Here is a 21,017-nt window from a genome sequence, read left to right as displayed (position 1 = left end):
TAAAGGTTAAATTTACTTTTAGGTTTATCACATAGCAGTTCATTATCTCATATTATGAAGCTTTACTGTGGTACAGAATCCACACGACTGTAAGCATTATTTATTGCATTGTTTGCAATATGTATTATATTGCATTGTTTTAATTGCGTAATCCACCTTGAGTCTCAGTGGAAAGGCAGACAACACATTAAATAAATAAAATAAATAAAACAAGACATGTGACAGTCAAATGACAAGAAAAGGACAAGTTAGTCTTATTAATCCCTCTTGGTCTTGGCCAAGAGAGTCATGAACAGGAACATAAGCTGAGCACCAGGTTATGTAATGTAATGAAGAGCTAAAAAATAATCTCCACCACTCTGAAAGCCTGCTTCCTGGAACTATTAACCAAGCAGCAAGGGCTCTGCAATCCACTTGAGGATCCTGATCATGTGTTGATGACCATTAGTTTAACATGGGGCTGTTATTGACTAAAATTGTTTTACATGGGCTTTGTGTTTCTGTACAAGAAACAGCCCAACTTTTAAGAAATTAACCTTTTAAATCAAATTAGTTTTTTCAAATGTGATTTGATGTAACTAATTAATGTTAAATAGTAAATTTAAGTAACTGTTAATATAACTAATTAATGTAATTAATAATGACGGGGTAAATAAACCACTGATTTGATTATTATCAGATGCTAATTTCATTTCTTCCCTTTCTTATGAGTTGCTCTTCAACATGGTTAGTAGTAGTTTTGTGGTTGTTAGTGTGGTAGCGTGAGGGAAAAAGTATTGACGGTTTGGACTGTATAATTAATGATCTCTCAAATTTTGGCATTTCCATCAAGACACACCATCACAGAGGGTGCACTTTATCCTGGGTACTGAAGATGATGATGAAGAACACATCCCGCATGATCTGTTCACAGAAATGGATGAACTTTGTTTTAGAGAAGGGGAAGAATATGAATGGAAAGAAACTGCCAGGTAACGTTTGGGTAGTTCATATTAACATTAGTGTTCTTATATGTTGACCTTGTCATACACTAAGATAACTGAACATCTGAAGAATATGTTGAATGCCTGTTCAGTATTCTTGTAGCTCAGTACTAATAAATAGATTTATCCTAGTTCTGTAAACAATGGTACCAGTAGTATTCTGAGAAATGGTTACCAATACATGCATGAAAGTAGCTGTTGATGGTAAACAGCAGTCTGTAAATAACTATTTACTTTGTATATACATTATGTTTCTGTATTTCAGATGGCTGAAATTTGAAGAAGATGTTGAAGATGGTGGTGATAGGTGGAGCAAACCCTACGTGGCTACTCTGTCTCTCCATAGTCTGTTTGAACTGAGAAGCTGTATTTTAAATGGGACAGTCATGTTGGACATGAGAGCCAATACACTAGACGAAATAGCAGGTTGCAGCAAAATTTACTCAAGTTTTTTTTTGAATTGTTCTTACAAATGTAGGAATAATTTTTCATTACTTTATGTAAGACTAAAACATGAAGAAGGGAGCAAAGCGTTCATATTAATATCTTTTACAAAGTTATTTTCCTTCTCACTTCAGGTTTTCCTTCTGCAGTCTGTCAGGTGTAGGGACCTGGTGACAGTGGTGTTTTTCATTACTAGGAGTTGTAGTAAGGTTTTCACTAGCCTTCTCATAACAGTTACGGGGAAAAAGGGAACAAAAGCTTTAACAGCATTCAGTTAACTTTCTCAACAATAGCCACAACTGTTTGGTTTTTCATGTGAAGAGCCCCGTTGCGCAGAGTGTTAAAGCTGCAGTACTGCAGTCCTAAGCTGCGCTCACAACCTGAGTTTGATCCCCAGTGGAAGCTGGGTTTTCAGGTAGCCGGCTCGAGGTTGACTCAGCCTTCCATCCTTCCGAGGTCGGTAAAATGAGCACCAGCTTGCTGGGAGGAAAGTGTAGATAATTGGGGAAGGCAATGGCAAACCACCCCGTAAAAAGTCTGCCGTGAAAACGTTGTGACAGCAACATCACCCCAGAGTCAGAAACGACTGGTGCTTGCACAGGAGACCTTTCCTTTCCTAAGAAGCCTTTTAGAAAGCATTGAAGAACTTTTTATTCAAAAGGGCATTCAATTGATTTTTAGCTATTTTCTCCCTTTAGTGTTTCCCCCCCCCCCCTCCCATATTTACCAGCTCTAATCCTGCCTGACCTTTGTAAGAAATAGCAGATCTTACTTAGGAAATAAAGACTTGATAAAGGTATACTTTATTGTCACCAAACATTTCTCTCTGTGTGTCAGTACCATAGTTGACATTATTATATAATGCCTTTCAGTTCAGACAAAGGATATTTTAAAATTTAAAATAGCTACAGAAAAGCCATGGGTTTCAGTAGAAATACTTTCAATGAGATCTCTATCAGAGCAAATAGTTCCATTTGTGTCCTGGAGTTTGAGGAAAGTGAGTGAAATTATAAACCTGCTTATAGATGTATGTTACTTATTTGGAAATCCTGGAGAGAAGAATTAGCCTCCCCTGTATCTTCCTGATACTTTCCTTAGATTACCTACTTTTTTGTGATTCATATTAGCATTATTGAAACTTGCAAATCCATAGCTATAGATCAATACATTTTTTTTTTCTCCTGGTCAGCCTCTTTAGGCACTGAAATTCCAGAGAATCTACAAAATGTCATACTATTTTGATGTTATAATAAACTGGATTCAGGTGCAACAAATTAGACATTTTATTACACGTATATAATATTTACAGCAATTCAAATGTCCTTTAACAAGTTTTGAAAATTTTAATCCAGTCTAGTTCAGTTCATACTAAATTAGTGGTTTCAAGTATTTGTGAATAGGGATGGGTATGTACTGGCTCATGAGCCAAAATTTGGCATGAATTTGGGCTGGTTCAGAACCCCTGAACTGTTCAGGGAAGGTGCCTTCCCCAAACATTTACTGGGCTTTTTTTTCTGGTTTGGTTTGGCTGTTCAGCCCATTTAAACCTAACAGCTGAGTGGTATGGGTCTACAGCTGACCTGTTAGGTTTAAATGGCCGCAAGCCATTTCACTACTGGCTTAGCTTCCCTCTGCTTTCTGTGTTATTTAATTATGGCATTGCAATTGATGATAATCTTAAGATTGTGACAAGCGTCTACAGCAGTGGTGGCCAAGCTGAGGCTTGGGAGCCACATGTGGCTCTTTCACACTTATTGCCCCATCAGCCAACTTGGAAAAGGCATTTGTCTCTTTAAATCACTTCTCCAAGCCAAGCCACCTGGTAGCTTGGAGAATGCATTTAAAGTTAAAGTTGCTTTCTTTCCACCTCTGCATCCCCTCCTTCCTTCCTTCCTTCCTTCCTTCCTTCCTTCCTTCCTTCCTTCCTTCCTTCCTTCCTTCCTTCCTTCCTTCCTTCCTTCCTTCCTTCCTTCCTTCCTTGTCTTGTGGCTCTCAAACCTTCTGACTTTTATTCTATGTGGCCTTTACATTATGAAAGTTTGGCTACCCTTGGTCTAGAGTGTGGTGTTTTTTAAAAAAATATCTGTATAGGTTTGACTTTTAAGCCAAGGATAATTTTGGCAGTCCTTTTTCAGTATCATTATTTACCATAGATAGGGCTGCAGGATGGTTGTCAAGGCAGAATTTGTCTTAAATGAACTTCACATGGGAGTACTAATAAAATACTTAATATAACTCACTGAATTTTGCTTTGGTAGATATGGTGTTGGATAACATGATAGCATCTGGTCAACTGGATGAATCTACAAGGGAGAGTGTCAGGGAAGCTCTTCTGAAGAGGCATCATCATCAGAATGAAAAAAAATTCAGTAATCGGATCCCCCTGGTGCGGTCATTTGCAGATATAGGCAAGAAACATTCTGACCCTCTCTTGCTTGAAAGAAATGGTGAGATAAGTTATGGCATCCAGTTTATTTTAACCTTTAACAAATATAATGCAGAGATGTGATAAAAGTCAGCAAATGTACAAAGAAAAAGTTTAAAAAATCTTGATGTATAAAAAGGGGTAAAAAGTTATTTGCAGCAGTGATTTTCCTTTTGGCTGCAAAATTGGAACCATTCTTAATTACTGAATGCTTCAAAAATTTGTGCTATCCTGTGGTTTAGCTAAAGGTGTATGTAAAACCAAGGCTATGGATATTCTGTGATATTTTATTAAATCTCTCTGTTTTCCAGATCTTCTCTCTGTTATTAGAAACTTTGGTAATGCTATGTAACAGATTATTTTTTTACTTTTGAAAGGAGCAATCCAAAACATACATGCTGAGGAAAATTATACTGCTTTTGATTTCAGGATGGTCTTGGTTTTTCAGTGCCATGCTCAGTGTTTATGTCATATAAAAATGTATGGTTTGGAGCCCGTTAGCTTTTTGCTTTTCTAATTCTCTTCATAATAGTTCCTGTTCCACATACTTTTTGTCCATGCAGGTTCCATGATTCCCTAGCATAGCCTGTTTAGTGGTCAAAAGGGACTCCCTCCTCTCTTTTCATAAGTGGAAAAGCTAGTTGGATCCAATACTATATGCTTGGTTAGTCCTTGGCAAACATTATTTTGTAGCCACTTATAATGTATCATGAGTCTAATATCATGATGGAGTATCCTGACACTAGTAAACCTATACAAATATTTTACTAGTTACTTACTAACCTTCTCCTACCTCAGTATAGCTTCTGTAATGTAGGGCATTGTTGTCTTTAAAGTTATTTAAGGTAATAAGTGTTATATTTGTGTTTTCTATTCTATTTATCACTTCTGTGTTTGGCGTCTCAGGTACGTACTTTGATTACTACTGGCTGAAGTTGTTGCACTCCCCCTAAATTTTAGAGATAGACAGTGTAAAGGAAAAAGAGAAAGAAATACCAGTAGTGCCCATGTTAACACTGGAAAACTGAAATGTTATTAAAAATAGAAATATTTAGAACACCATATTTTATTGATTGGGTTTAAATGCAAGTTGTGTCTAAGGATGTGGTGCACTTTATTATGAATTGAGCAACACTGCACAATGTTTCATATTTCAAATAGTAAGCATATAGCCTGCCTTGCCCTAGGCCCTGATCTAAGTTTTCTGTTTAGAATTCTGGCATTTACTTTGGGGAACAAAAGGAAAGATTAAAGTTTAGTTGATATTAGAGACGGCCTCTCTCCTGCCCCTTTCTCTCTTTATGTATCTTTGAGCTTCATGTGCTGTTGTTTCTGCATTTTTTAAAAAAACCCTGTTAAAGGTGCTTAACATGATGTGTTGCTCTCTTCTTTCTTACTTTAAGCTTTCACTAGTAATATCCTTTTGTTCCTTTTGCTGTTATTTGGTAGAAGATATGGTAAATATATGCTGACTTTTTTAAACATCGAAATTCTGCTAAGCTGTTTTGCTTATCTCACCTATGACTATGTGACTTACCTTTTAGAGTTTGTAAAACAGTCTGTTAGAGCTATGTAATATAAAATGTTCAACGCCTGTCTTCCTGCTGAACATTATCATTTGTTTTGTCTCAGGGGAAGGCCTTTCAGCCTCCCGACACTCTTTACGAGCAGGTCTCTCTGCCTCAAATATTTCCCTGAGAGGAGAGAATCGTTTGTCCCTTCTTCTCAATTATCTTCTTCCTGGAACTCCAGCAGCTTCAAGGAGCACAACTCCTTTACCTACCCCACAATGCACTCCACCATCCAGTCCTAGGTGTGGCCACAAGGGACCCACAAATGTACAGCCGAGTGAGCTTCAGTGTCCTGCACTCCTAGTGTCTCCTGCTAATGATGATATCCCCAAAGTAATAATTCATCCACCTGAGGAGGATTTAGAAGCTCAGGAAAGCAAGGAGAAGACATCAGAGGATATTAGTGACGTAACACCAGGCAACTATTTCAACTCAAACTGTCCATGCGTGGTGCTTTCTGCAGCTGAATCACTTGCACTGCAAAGTTTATCACACAGCTTGAGCAATCATGACATGTATACAAGTGTTTGCATGCTTCGTTTCTTCATATGTGATATTTTCTTGGAAAAGTTTATTCAGTATTCTGAATCTGATGACAGCTGATACTGAAATATTAACACAAACATTAACATGTTCAACACAGTGAAATATTTGAATATATTACCTTTTATTTTACAACTAAAAGGAAATAAAGCAAGTTTTAAATTATATACCTGAAATTCAGATACCAAATGGTGGCCTTTTTCTTTTTAAATCTCATTTGCCCGAGTGTATGCATACTGTTGCACCAGAAGATGCCCTATGCTTTGAAATTACCTCCCAACCCTGTATCTAAATCAGAATTCTAACTTTAGGCTATAATTGGCCAGTTCTGCCTCATTTAATTACAATAAATATTTCTAGCTATTGTATGCATTTTTTAAATTTAAGACAGTCCTGAACTACTTCGCTACTTAAAAAAAAAGTTTGAAGTTATTTAGACACCAAACAAATCACCAAATATTATATTATTTTAAGAATGCAATACAAAATTAGAGCAAACCTAAAATTGTGATATAGAAGACAGTTCTTGATAGAAGCTTGGAGAGTTGCCCACCCCCCCCCCCTTAACAGCAGCAAGGGTCTCTTTCTTAGTGTTGATCACTGATGGTCTTCTGTCACATCATCAGTGATAGTTTTTGAACAGATCCATCTCTGCATTGTAGGACAGAGAGAGAGAGAGACCTGTGGAACAACTGAAGATGTGCTTACATGAATTATGGGGTTAAAATGACTGCTTTTATCCAGCTTGCTTCTGAAAATCCATTGCTTCTAGCACTTTAACTGATGCAATATTTTATTTGTGCTATGGAGGTAGGGCTGCTTTGAAGAAACAGCACAAGGTAGTGTTCTGTCTCTCTCTCTCCCCTGCCCCACTTCTTTCATGGTAGCCCTTATGTGGCTACATGTGCTGTATAGCTTTTCAAACTGCCAGACTTAGGTGTAGCAGCCTAGAAAGATTAGGCATGTGCAGACATAGCTCAGCAACTGGATTTTTCTTGTGCAGCATTTATGTTGGTTGAATAAAGATGCAGTGGACATAAGTCTGACTTTTGTTGGAGGTTATCAGATTTCTGCCCTCCCAAACCCCAATAGTAATGTAGTACTGCTGAAATTTGCCTTTCCAAAAACCCAAGTCTCTAATGGTCATTTGTACCCAAAAGAGATTTTATGGAAATAAAGGGCAGCATTTACTGAATGTAACAGTATCAGGTTCCTGAAATGGCAGTTCCTCAGATCAATGAGAGAGAACATAATATGAGTCAAACAGCTTGGTGCTGTTTTAACACCCCTTACTAAGCACCCTGAGTATTTGCAGAGTACTCCAGTTATCATGCATTACACATTTAATTAATGTTCCTGTTCCCTTCTTAAAACAAAATTTCCAGATTATGACTTGAATTTTGTGGCCATGCTCTATATAAAACTGTGAAAGAGAGAGAAGAGAGAGAGAATCAGAATAGTTTATGTTGTATACAAGCTTCATTTATAAAAGTTTTTTTTTAAATAGCTGCTTAAGAGGCTTTTTACGTGTTGGATTATAAACCCAGGCTTGTGCATTTTGTCTTATAAGGTGCCTGGAACAGAGAGTTGGTATTAAGGCTAAAAAATGGGTATGAAATTCAAACACACACATTGAAATTCTGCACTAAAAAGGCAAAATTCTATTATCTATATATATTTGTGTATATTTCCTTTGCATAATTATACCTGTGGCATGCAGATCTAACAGAAGGGCCCTATGTTGATTAGCAGTGCATTCTAAGAATGCTGTCCTAAGAGTAAGTCCTGTCAAACAGACTTGAGTAGGATTCTGTACAGACTTGGTTAGAATGGCACTGCTAGTAATTTAAACTCTATTCCAGCTGTGGCATCAGTAGTCTAACATTTTGATAAGAGTCTCTGAATCCCATCTTTCTAGTAAAAATGCAAGATGCTTTTAAAAAATAAAAGCTGAGATTCTTGGGGTGCTGAATTTTGTGCCTATTACTTTTTTCAGCATTTTTGCAACTATGTGGAATCGCAGAATGCACACAGTCCTGTGAGTGCCTTCTCCATATTGTAGCTGAGTATGAATAGCAGTATAATAAGAATTATAGTTCCAAGCTATTGGCTTGATTGATATCACCAGGGCTTTTTTTGTAGAGAAAGCCCAGCAGGAACTCATTGGCATATTAGGCTACACCCCCTGATGTCACTATTGTTTTGCACAGGGTTTTTTGTGGAAAAAGCCCAGCAGGAACTTCTTTGCATGTTAGGCCACACCCCCTGAAACCAAGCCAGCCAGAACTGCGTTCCTGTGTGTTCCTGCTCAAAAAAAGCCCTGGATATTACATGGGCTGAAGTGTTGGTGTAGCAAAAACTATATCAAAACAATGTAAGCAGACACCACTTTGAGTTGAAGCTAGTGAAGGAATGCTTGAAAAACGAATGATCCAAAATGTATGTTAGGGGAGGGGATGTGGCTTTGTGGTTAGAGCCTCTGTTTTGCTTGCAGAAGTTTCCAGGTTAATCCCCTATAACTCCAGTTAAAAGGACCAGACAGTTGGTTATGTGAAAGGCCTCTGCCTGAGACCCTGGAGAGCTGATGCCTGTGTGAGCAGGCAATACTGACATTGATGGACCAAGGGTTTGATTGAGTATGAGGCAGCTTCATGTGTTCATGTGTGTGGTTGGTGCTTATTAGTGTTTCCCAAATAGCTCTTGGAAGTGGCCAAAACAAATGTGTCAGAGATCACAGATGTTCATCAGTCTCACAAAAGTAAATTGCATGTGCCTCCTAATTGGAACCGTGCAGGAAGAGTAGAGATGTAAGCCTTCAATTTCTGCTCCCATTTGTTAATAAAAGTCATAGCTCCTGTATTTGTATTGTTTTAAAGTGGAAAAGATTTGTTTTTCCTGTTACATGCAAATAATTGTGTGGGGAACCTGGCTGATTAATGAAGGAGACTGCGGAGATATTAAATGCTGTCTTCCTTCCACGATCAAACCGAATTTGAATTGGGGTTGTGTGTTCAGTTTAACAAATAGACAGGGATCTATATTCTTTGTCATAGCTATCCTTGATTTTAGATACAGTTTCCTCATGCTGTATTTGGCATGCTTTAGGAGATGGTTGTTTATAGCAAGACATGTTAGATTTCAGACAGGGCAAAGCTAGTCTGAATATTCAGCAAGTCTGCTTGAAAATCAAAGGGAAATAGATGAATTTGGGAATTTTCCATCCAAGTGGAGGATTTATTTTTGTACAGCTCATTTCCTTTTTTTGTTGCTACTACTGCAATGGATGTACATCCTACCTTCCCTGTAGATGGGCTCACAGCAGGTAACATAATAGAGACATAATACAGTTTAAAACATTCATAATTTAAATATAAATATTAAATGCAATAAAAACAATCAGATATGTTACACAACTGAGCATCAGTTCTCAGGAAGTGAATGTCTAAAACCTAAACTGCCTGAAATGTGGGATAGGGGGACAGGAGAGAAAAGGGAGGAGGCCATTCCTTATGGAAAGCCTGTTGCTGTCCTCAACTATATGTCTGGTTGAACAGCTGTTTTACAGCCCCTGTGGAATTGCATCAAGTCCTGCAGGGCCTGGATCTCATCTGGAAAGTGTTCCACCAGGTTGGAGCCAAGGCCAAAAAAGCTCTGGCTCTGGTTGAGGACAGCTAGATGCTGTTGGGGCTAGGGATCACCAACAGGCTTTTATCACTTGAGCATAGCACTCTTTTGGGGTATGCCAGGAGAGGCAGTCTTGAAGATATGCTTGTCCCAGACTATTTAGGGCTTTAAAGGTTAGCACCCCAAAACGTGAATCTGATCTTGTACTCAATTTGGAGCTAGTGCAGCTGGTGGAGCACTGGTTGAATAAGTGCTCTGATAGACGCATTATTTATTTATATATTTATTTTCTTTAATTTCTATTCTGCCCTTTCTGCAGAGTGGACTCAGGGTGGCTTACAAGTCACATGACATCATGGTAAGAATAGAATTGGGTTTTAAATCCAAACAGTTATGGTTTAAAATCCATAATTAAAACCGGAATAAAGTTGTCATAATAGTAATGTACAAGTAAAATAAAAACCTTCTGAGAAGCATCATAGGATGTTGGGGTTCTCAGCTTCAAGGCTGAGCTGACAGCAAGGGAGGCTGAAAGATGGAAGTTTGGGCATGCAACTGCCTTAACAGAAAGTCTAGTGGAACAGCTACCTGTGGAATTGCAGTAAATCCCTCAGGGCCCTGATCTCAAGCAGGAACCTTTTCCACCAGCCTGGGACCAGGGCTGAAAAACCCCCAGCTCTAGTTGAGGCTAGTTAACCATCTTTCAGGCCAGGGAATACAAGAAGGTGTCGATCAGTTGAGCATAAAGCTCTGTGGGCACCTAGTGGAAGAGACGGTTTTTGGGATATTCAGGTCCCTGGCTGCATAGGGCTTTAAAAGTCAGCATTAGAACCTTAAAATGGACCCAGTACTCTATAGGCAGCCAGTGCAGTTGGTGGAGCACTGAGTAAATGTGAGTCCACACAAGTGTCACTGACAGTATACATGCTACCGGGTTCTGCACCAGCTGAGTTTCCAGGCTCCGACTGAATAGAGCCTGCACAAGAGTCACCATCAGCACACGTGCTGCTGGGTTCTGCACCAGCTGCAGTTTCTAGGTCAGGTTCAAGGGGAGCCCCACATGGAGTGAGTTACAGTAATCAAGCCTGGAAGTGACTATTGCATGGATGACTGTAGCAAGGCCCTGGGAAGTGAGATAGGGAGCCAGTTTGACCAGCTGAAGATGATAAAAGGCTGATCTTGCAACTGTGGCAACCTGGGTCTTCATAGAAAGGGATCCAGGATGTGACCCCCAGGCTCTTCACCCTTGCTGCCAGTACCAAAGGGTTCGGAGCCAGATTCCCAATTCCAAGTCCCCATGATCCAGAAACAGGACCTCCATCTTCGTTAGTTTGGGTTTCAGTTGGTTCTGTTTAAGCCAATCTGCCACGGCTTGTAATGCCCCAGTCAGCACCTGGACCATTCTGGACCATTTGCAATTTCCAGATCAGTCTCAAAGGTAGCCCTATAAAGAGTGAGTTACAGTAGTCTAGTCTGGAGGTGATTGTCCACTGTGGCTAGGTCATGGAAGGGAGGCAGAAAGGGAACCAACTATGTAACCTGGCATTGATGAAAAAATGCCAGTTTAGCTACATTTGTGACCTGAGCCTCCACTGAAAGGTAGGCATCCAGGATCACATCCAGGTTCCTGATGGTTGATGCTGGTGTTAGTGGTACACTGTCAAGAGCTGGGAACACACAGTTATAGATGCTGTATATAGGACTTTTCCAACCATGGAATTAGTGAGCTTTAGGAAGCAAAGGCCTATATGAAACACACTTAGATTGGCAGACTGGCAGACACTCAGGAATGTCTATGCAGAGTTAATGCATAATCTTTACTTCCATGCTTTTTACTAGAATTGCTACTGCCTCCGAAACTTAATTTAGAAACTAAATTTGTTGGTGAACCCAATATATTCGGCAAATAAGTGCATTAACCCTATATAAAGATCATGCAAGTTTGACTTGGTTGCTCATTTGTAAATGCTTGAGAGTGTTTCCTATAAGGAAAATTATGTACTGTTTCTACATGTTATTGCAGTAAGTTAGACTGTGTGAGTGTTTTGTGTGAATTCATTGTAGTCCTGTCTACAATTGCTGAGCAGTTGGGTTAGAACGGATAAAAGGAAGTACTTCTTCACCCAAAGGGTGATTAACATGTGAAATTTACTGCCACAGGAGGTGGTGGCAGCTACAAGCGTAGCCAGCTTCAAGAGGGGTTTGGTTAAAAATATGGAGCAGAGGTCCATCAGTGGCTATTAACCACAGCATATTATTGAAACTGTCTGGAGCAGTGATGCTCTGTATTCTTGGTGCTTGGGGGGGCGGGGCAAAGTGGAAGGGCTTCTAGCCGCACTCATGAACCTCCTTTCCTTTTTGGCCACTGTGTGACACAGAGTGTTGGACTGGATGGGCCACTGGCCTGATCCAACATGGCTTCTCTTATGTTCTTATGTCTACATCTTCATGAACAGTCCAAATAGACTAATTATGGCAGGGAGTTAAAAAGTATATGCTTACTGCTTTCTATTAAAATATTGTTTTTCATATTGTATTACATTATGGGAATAACTTCATAGGCTTAATATGCAAAGCAAATTTTATGAACAAGTAACTGTTTCCCTTTGAAATTCAAATTTATATTAAGAGTTCATGACTTGCCTATCTTAGTGGATACTCAACATTGTTGAAGATGGGAGGCAGATAAAAGACTGGTTGATGGGTGGAAAGGAAAGAAGTAAGCAGAGAACAGTGAGCCTATGGGGGCAACCAGAAGGAGGGAAATAGGAAGTAGCATGGGGAAGTGGAGTACTGGGGGGGGGGGGATGCAACCCCTGTAAATCTTGGCAGGTTCTCCATGATGCAAGTGGGTCAAGCTCATTCTGCAGTCCCCACTTGTCTCAAGGAGGGAAAACTGAAAATGGCATATGTAATGGTAAGTTGGCTGATGCATGGGAAGCAAACAGGCAAAGAGAGAGACTACGGGAGCTGCCAGGGAAGGGGCCGATGAATAAGGAAGTCCTCAGACTTGACTAGAAGGGAGTAGGGGAGGAGTACACAAACCCAAGGACTTCCTGGCTTGTTCTGGGCTCAGAATATGGTTAGTTTGTTTCTTGCTTGAATGCAACCAAGGTTTCAGACTAGCAATTTTTTTAAAAAAAATCAGTTTAACCGTCTTAGTGGCAGAAGTGTGTTAGGACAGGTAACTGTTTGTAAGCCCAAAAACCACAATTTTGTAAATATGGAGTTACTTTGAGAATTTTCTTTGAAGTTTTTGATTTATAACCAGCTGCTGCCGAGGGAAAAAGTGATTTTTTAAATTGAATAGAAACTTGCCTTTTTGGGAACAGAAACGACTAGAAAGAAGCTCTATTTGTGTGCATAATTTCCTTAGTCATTTGTAACTGAATTATTTGGAACATGGCTAGTGTCCTATTGCTTTTTAAAAAACTATTGACTAATTGCTGGTAAATGAAATCCTTGGGCTTCAACCTAGTACCAAACTAGGTGCTACTACTGGATATTCTAAAGTAATTTTTATTCTGTGGTTTTTCAGACTTAAAGAAATTTTGAAATACCTCTGATGCACGATCCACTCATAAAATGTTGGTGGTTAGATTTACATTCTTCTGTTCTTTTTTAAAACAAAGTAACTGACATTTTTGTTCTGGTGCTTTTTCTGCAAAAGGCCATCATTTAGGCAACATCTAATTTTAACTTTTAACAAGCATTCATTGTTTTTCAGAAGAAAATAACTTGTTTTGTGTGGCATTTTTATACTAATGCACCTTTTGTTTATTAACTTCCACATTCGCTTTTAGAAAGCTGCCACTTTGTCATTATGTAACTAGCTCTGTTTTCTGTTGATGCAATCTTGAACATGCTTGTATATTCACTTTCTAGGACTCTTAGCATCACCACAGTCAGCACCTGGTAATTTGGATACTGGGAAAAGTGGAGATGTTAAAAGCAGTGGAACAGGAGGAAGCAGAGAAAACAGCACTGTTGATTTCAGCAAGGTAAATGACAAAGTCATTTGGAGATGTGAGAAGATCTGTGTGAATTAAAGTTTAATGTTATTCTGTGGACAGTGATTTTACGATAATTAGCTTGCTTATTGTTAAAGACTCTTTCTCTTCTTTAATAGTTGGTGAAGGGCTATGTTTTCCATGATAGAGCACCTGCTTTACATTCATAAGATCCCATATTCTATCTTCGGTTAAAGCATCCTGGGTACCATGGCCAGGAAAGCTCTAGCACTAAAAAGCAGTTTCTTATGCAACACTATTCCCGTAGACATGTATTGCTGTTATAAAAATTTGCAAAGCATGACAAAAGCTTGTGTGTGTGTCGTGCTTTGCAAATTTTTATAAGAGTATTTGGTTTTTTCCCGGATGCATCATGTGTTCTTAAACACAGCAACAATAGCCAGACACATCTGTCTATGTGCACACCAAGGCCTTTTAGTTTGAGGGTATTTGTAGTTGAACTTTTATAATGTCAAAGCACAATACACTGCTTGAATTATAGGGTAAAATGAAATCCACAGCCTCTTGTACTAACCCCATCCAGCTTGGTATCCATTATTGTTCCTCTACATTAACATCTCAGCTCTGTTCCTACAGGGTGTTATGTGCTCAAACAGTCTTGGTTTTAAGGTTTGTTTCCATTTAGAAGCATTACTTTTAAACAAATTGATAGTACACTGAGAGGGTCTGCTGTTGCTCCAGTCTGCAGGCCCTGCTTAATAAAGACAAGATGATTAGGCATGTAGAGCAGAGCATTTTCTGCTCTTGTTCCTACAGTATGGAATTCTTTTCTCCAAAAAGACACCTGGCTTCCTCATATGTATGTTTTCTGGTGTTCTGACTGTTCTGTTTACAAAGGCATGGGTCATGGATATTGATGTTTCCTGCTGCTAAACTTTCATTTTATCTATTATTCTAACCTTCTTTGGTTTGTGGTGTTTAGGTGTTGTTTTTGGAAATGCATTGTTTTTGTGAGACTCCTTTCTGGGATATATCCTAGTATATGGTATGCCAGTGGAAGATGCTAGCTGAGGGAGCCATAAATACTGTCAGAGGCACCTTTCCCCAGTAATCACCCATGAGCCATGAAATGGCAGTGTCAAAGGTTGGGGGACCTGTGTGATGAACAGCTGCACAACACTGGTGACCACACTGAAGAGTGGAAAGTGAGTGAAGTCAACTGACAGAAGAAGCAGAGGATGGTTTTGCTCTTCAGAGTGGACACACTTGTAGCATAGCTTCATATATGCACATTCCCCAACCTTTTGGCATTACCTTTTCAAAGTTCGGAGGTAGCTACAGGAAAAGGAGGAGATGAGACAATTCACCAGTGCCTTCATTGAACACTACTTGGAATCCAGCCTTATGCAAACACATACTATATACGTGTCCTGCTTCTCAACTCTTTTCTAAATACACTAGAAACTCACTCCTAAGAGAATAATTAATATGAACATGAACATATGAAGCTGCCTTATACTGAATCAGACCCTTGGTCCATCAAAGTCAGTATTGTCTACTCAGACTGGCAGCGGCTCTCCAGGGTCGCAAATCTTCATGACTCTTAATATAAGTAAAGATATAAATATAAGCAAGCTGTTTGGATAAACAGATGCATAGGTCGTGGGCATAAGAACAAGAGAGCATAAGAAAAATCAAGGAAAAATTAGGAATCTTATCCCTCCTTTGGTTCAGACTGCAAACTGTGAAGTCCTCCTCATCTGCTTAAAAAAAAAGGTAGTCCCCTGTGCAAGCACCAGTCGTTTCTGACTCTGGGATGACATCGCATCATGGCAGACTTTTTTACGGGGTGGTTTGCCATTGCCTTCCCTTGTCATCTACACTCATCTGCTTAATCACACTGAAATGGGAATGTTTTGGATTCCCATTAACTGCAACAGCACTTTGGCAGTAGTCTCCCCATTTTCACTGTGCTGTGAGATGAGATCCAGAAAGAGAGTTTTCCTCTCTCTTGAGCTGGGTTCACCAAAGAGACTACCCAGGGAAGGGGTATATGCTGAGATACAGAGCGTAACAGGATGAGCTCATCACCCTCTTTGTGATCACTGAAAAGTCTGCACCAGTCTGTCTGTACATTATGACAGATAGATGCACCACTGACAGCAGCCTAATCTTGTCCTGCGCTGCAGCCTACCCTCTAAGTTCCTCCATTGATTCCAGAAAAAAATTTGCAAGATTAGACTGTTGTTAGTGGTGCATCTATCTGTCATAACATACAGACAGACTGGTGCAAAATTTATTTGCTTTTAATCTAGAAATATGTGTATCGTAATGCTGTTTGAAGCCACAGGCATCTGTATTGAAGCCTGTTAACACAACTAGATTTCTTGTTTTATAATTCAGTTGCATGATGTAATTGCCAGTTTACAGGGTGTGTGCGAACTGAAGTCTAATGCATGCATACATTCTAGTTTAATCATGATAGGTGCCATTATTCCCACTCCTCGTTCTTGTATTTTCACTTGGCCTATTCTTCTCTGCACCTGCCTTTTCTCCTGTTGTGCAGGAGTCAGCCTCCTGGCACTGTAGTTGTGGCACACTTGGTGTGGGACTCAAGCGGCCAGCTGTAAGTGTTCTGCTCTAGATAGTTGTGTAACTTGTGTTAGTTTTTGGTGGTCTTTGTGTATGTATGTGAACCAATAGTTCATGTGCTGTACAATATGGTGGTGTTCATCTGTAATTATATACAGGTACTTAGGCTTCTGTATTTTTACAGTTTTTGAATAATGGCTACACTATAGTTGGTATTCTTCAAAACTACTCTTTTAGATTGACTTCATTGAATGAAAACTCTGTATATAATTATATTGACTTTTTAGTTATGTTTGTTGATGCTTATAAATGTTAAAACTGTTTCTGTCTTAATAAGTAACTCTAGAAAATAAATTAGGTAGTTTAAATATTTTAAAGATAAAATAGCAAGCTGTTTTGATGGTAATAAAAACCCCTAAGTGTTCATTTGTCCCTTTAGCAACCTGATGTGTTCTGTTGACAAAACATTCTTATTACTGATTGTTAGTTTAAAAATGCACCATCAACATAGTAAGCTAAGATGCAGTTTTACTTATTCCTTTTTAACAGGTAGACATGAATTTCATGAGGAAGATTCCCATGGGTGCAGAGGCATCAAATGTGTTGGTGGGAGAAGTGGATTTTTTGGAGAGACCTATTATTGCTTTTGTGAGGCTGTCACCTGCTGTGCTTCTTTCAGGCCTTACAGAAGTTCCTGTTCCTACTCGGTAAGGATAAACATTAAACTGTGTTGCAGTCCCAGCACCTAGAGGAAGGGAGAGGGCAGTGAAGGCAAGGACCCCTTTACAATCACCCTCCAATAACACAATCACAAGCAACATTTTGGAATAAAGTGTGGAATTAAATGTCCTCAAGTTTTATTGATTTCAGCTGTAAGAAGCTCTGGCAGAGGTTGTCCTTGAAAGGGCAGCTGCTGTGAGAATCCTCTCAGCCCCACCCACATCGCAGGGTGTCTGTTGTGGGGGAGGAAGATAAAGGAGATTTTGAGCCGCTCTGAGATTCAAAGTGGAGGGCGGGATATAAATCCAATATCTTCTTCTTCTTCCCTTGCTTCATCTAAATATCTATGAGTTCTAATTGATGTATACAACTTTACTAGTAGATCCTCCAATTAAAACTGTTGGCTTAATATAACCTCTTGCTTTATTTAGATTAATATCTGATTTCTTGTAGCCTGTTTCTTCTACAGATTCCTTTTTCTCTTGTTGGGTCCAGCAGGCAAAGCACCTCAATACCATGAAATTGGCCGATCAATAGCAACGCTTATGACTGATGATGTGAGTACTAGGCATTTGGTATCCATTAAAATGGTTGTTTATCTGAATGGTTGGTGTGTTCAAATAGAATTATTATATAGTGATTGATGATATGAGCAAATGGAACATAGTGTAATTTTTCATATTGTTTCATAGGTATAGTTTTAGGCATAGCCGCAAATTCACAGAAGCTGTGTGCATGACACATATCGATATCAGGAATGTTAACTGTTGAAGAAAGCAGATTTATGTTGTAAACAGCACAGTATTGTCTGAACAGCATCGACTTTGTAGCAATTACAGCCATACTAAGAAATCCTTCCATATGTTCTGATTAATATCCCTTGCATTTTTGAGGTGTAACTGAAGTTTCTTAATGACTGTCATATTAGTTTAATTTCTATTGCTGTAATACGGTTGTGAACAAATTCTGAAGTTATTTAATGTCATAAATCAGGGGTGCCCAACCTTTCAAAGCCTGTAGGAGCCTTTAGAATTCTAATACAAGGTGGTGGGAACGACTACAAAATGGCTGCTATAAAAGGAGGTGTGTGCTTGTGTGGTCTAGTCACAGCTGTCTTATGGTGACCTCAGAGTTTTCAAGACAAGAGATGTCCATAGGTGGTTTGCCATTGCCTGCCTCCATGTCATGATGACCTCAGAAGCTTGCTTAGCTTCTGGGATCTGCCAAGAGTGGACTAGTCTGGGTTATCTAGGTCAGGGCAAAACAAAAGGTGGATCCAACCACAAAATGTAAGCAAATGAATTCTGTAACAATTCAGGCAGAATCACTGTCTAACAAGATGCCTTTTAAAATGAACATATTGCTTAAAACATTTTCTTGTATACACACAGCAGTTACACAGTGAAGATCCTTGTGTAGTAGTGGCAGCTGCTGCAGAAGGAACTTTTAAAAAATCTGCACAGTTAGAAAAGTTGCCAATCAGAAGCTCTGATGGCCAAAAGCACCTCCACATGCTGGCCAAAAATGCCTGCCCACTTTCTAAAAACTCTTGATGGCACCAAGAAAGGTGTTGGTGCCACATTGAGGACACCTGTCATAAACATTATCTTGATCTAATATTGATTTGTATTATATAGTAGGGTTTGTCTGAGATGCTGTTAGTTGTATAATGTTGAGTTTGTACCTGCAATGAGATGCCCCAGTAAGAGGCTTATAGTCGCCCCTGGTTTTGGAGTATGAGTTAATATAAAGCAATAAAAGTTTATTGTTAAATGGTTATAGCAGAACAGTTTCTTACTGATTCTGAAAATTGTAATCATGTTGTATCTTAAGACTGACAACATTGGCACGGTAATTGCAAGATACTTTACTAATGTAGATTGTTAGACTTCGGTTGTACAATGACCTTTTCCTGAAACTTTTCTTTGGGGGCACTCTGGAAGTCTTGCCCTGTTCAAGTTTATTGCCAATTGAAACATGGCTCTAGAAGATTCTTCGGTGAAGGCCATATTCCCTTCAGATGTAGATTTTGTTATTCCTTTCTTATCTTCTCCAAATGCATTTAGGTATTCCACTATTTCTTCCCTTACCTCCCTCCGGTTTTCCAAAATATTGACAGGTATAGTGTACTAATTTTTTTTAAAATACCCTAGGTGTTATACTTCTCCAATTATGCATATGAATGTTTCCCTATACATATAAATGCAGTTTAAGCACACATTTTTAGCAACTGAAAAGGGAGGAGCGGGCATTGCATTTTTTAACATATAAAACATATTTGTTCAAGCCTTGAAAATACCAGTTGTTATTTTGCAATGTGTCAGGCTAGAGTTTTAATGTCAGGAAATCAAATTTAAATATGTATCTGTGTGTTTATGAAGGTTTTCCATGATGTTGCTTATAAAGCTAAAGACCGAAATGATCTACTGTCTGGAATTGATGAGTTTTTAGATCAAGTGACTGTTTTGCCCCCAGGAGAGTGGGATCCATCTATACGAATTGAACCACCTAAAAGCGTACCTTCTCAGGTAAGAACTTTTTTCAGCAGATGACCTCCTTTAAAATCGTATAATAAGAGGGCTGTGTAGCTCTTCTAGCTTTTGAGATTTCATCAGGCATTTTGCATATACTTTCACAATAATCTGTTTTCACTAATAAGGGGGCTAGAAAACTACTTAAAAAGCAGGTTACTGGTAAATGAATACTATGGTCATTGCTATGTTCTACTTTATTTCTGTGCTTCCATATAATTGCAATGTATGTGATCATAGCTAGAGTATACAGTTTACACAGGCAGATTATCTAAAACTGCAATTTATCCATTGGTGGGCGATTGGCCAGATACCACTCAGTAAATCCGGCTGAGCGGTGGGATGGCTGAAATAGAGCCGGCTGAGGCTGTCTGACAAAGGTTTTGTGGCTAGGGTGGGGAAATTCCAGGCTGGGGTGTTAACTCCCAGCTCTTGACAGTGTGCCCTTGAGACCAACACCAACAGTTAAGAGCCTGGGTGTTATTCTGGATGGCTTCCTAACAAAGGAGGCCCAGATCACTAACGTTGTCAGACTGGAATTCTTCCAGCTGTGCCAGCTCAGGCAACTTGCCCCTACCTGTCTTGTACCGATACAGTGGTCACCTCTAGACTGGACTACTATAACTCACTCTGTGTGGGCCTACCCTTGAAGCTGACCCAGAAACTAACTGGTGTAGAAAGCAGGTGTGCATGTCCTTACAGGGACTGCACATACAGCACACATCTGTCCTGTGCTGTGTGAGCTGCACTGGCTTCAGTGGAGTATCAGATCAGGTTCAAGGTCTTGGTGTTGACTTCAAGGCCCTTAATGATCTGGGAACTATGTATCTTCAGGACAACCTCTCGTGGTATATTCCCAGGAGAACTTTGCACAAAGTAGATTAAAATCCCTTTGTGGTCCCCAGCCTGATAGATATCCATGAGGCATTTGGTTGAGGACAGCTATGGTTCCATCTTCTTGGCACTCTCATTCCCTTGCCTCCCCATGAGGCAGTGGCACTCATAGATTTTTCAGTGTCATCTTTAGGCTATTTGCTGTGTTCTGTTGGTTTTAATTGGCTTATACAATATTATGTTGGGCAGCCCCTGAGCCCTGTTCTTCAGGGGATGATGTTGTAAAATAGAACATAATAAATAAATTGGTTTAATTTTTAGGTAGAAAATTTTAATGTGCTAACTACTTCTTTGATGCAGGTTCTCAGGGTATATGTGTGGTAATGTTTAGATTTGTTACCCAAGTAATCTCCAGTCTAAGCACTGACCTGCTTAGATTCAGTGATCTCTGCATCATGAGCTTTCAGACCATGCATGGATACAGGCAAACTTATGTCATGATGCATTCAGATGCATACAAATAACTACCACCTAGTGGTACACCATGTATATTGTTAGGTGCCAATATGTGTACTATGCACCAAGTACTGCACATGCAGCCTCCCAACAGAGCAAATGTTGCTCCTGGAGACCATTTGGGAAAATGATGGTGGAAGGGAAGGCTGAAGTCCTTCCCTCCAACACTCCATGGTGTCCATCCAAATAGGAATATGAAAGTCAGGTTGGGGAAATCCAGATCAGACTCATAGGAAAACTTCACATCTTGTTTGGTCTTTAGA

General features: G+C 39.4%; 1 protein-coding gene across 4 annotated transcripts in view; it reads left to right on the top strand.

Moving 5' to 3' along the window:
• The window catches only part of SLC4A7 (solute carrier family 4 member 7), a 106,716-nt gene that overhangs the window by 60,048 nt on the left and 25,651 nt on the right, over positions 1–21,017 (top strand). Inside the window, exons 4-12 of one of the 4 annotated variants that reach the window (XM_060248808.1) lie at positions 833–971; positions 1,249–1,409; positions 3,686–3,874; positions 5,485–5,841; positions 13,476–13,591; positions 16,128–16,187; positions 16,703–16,860; positions 17,343–17,430; positions 19,255–19,401. In XM_060248808.1, the coding sequence (XP_060104791.1) occupies positions 833–971; positions 1,249–1,409; positions 3,686–3,874; positions 5,485–5,841; positions 13,476–13,591; positions 16,128–16,187; positions 16,703–16,860; positions 17,343–17,430; positions 19,255–19,401 (1,415 nt within the window). The remainder of the gene's footprint in view (positions 1–832; positions 972–1,248; positions 1,410–3,685; positions 3,875–5,484; positions 5,842–13,475; positions 13,592–16,127; positions 16,188–16,702; positions 16,861–17,342; positions 17,431–19,254; positions 19,402–21,017) is intronic. The other 3 variants (XM_060248810.1, XM_060248809.1, XM_060248811.1) reach the window with 3 other exon arrangements.

This window comes from Heteronotia binoei, chromosome 10, assembly GCF_032191835.1.
Source record: "Heteronotia binoei isolate CCM8104 ecotype False Entrance Well chromosome 10, APGP_CSIRO_Hbin_v1, whole genome shotgun sequence".
Classification (NCBI taxonomy): Eukaryota; Metazoa; Chordata; class Lepidosauria; order Squamata; family Gekkonidae; genus Heteronotia; species Heteronotia binoei.
Note: the sequence above shows the minus strand (reverse complement) of the source record. Positions and strands in the feature narration are given on the sequence as shown.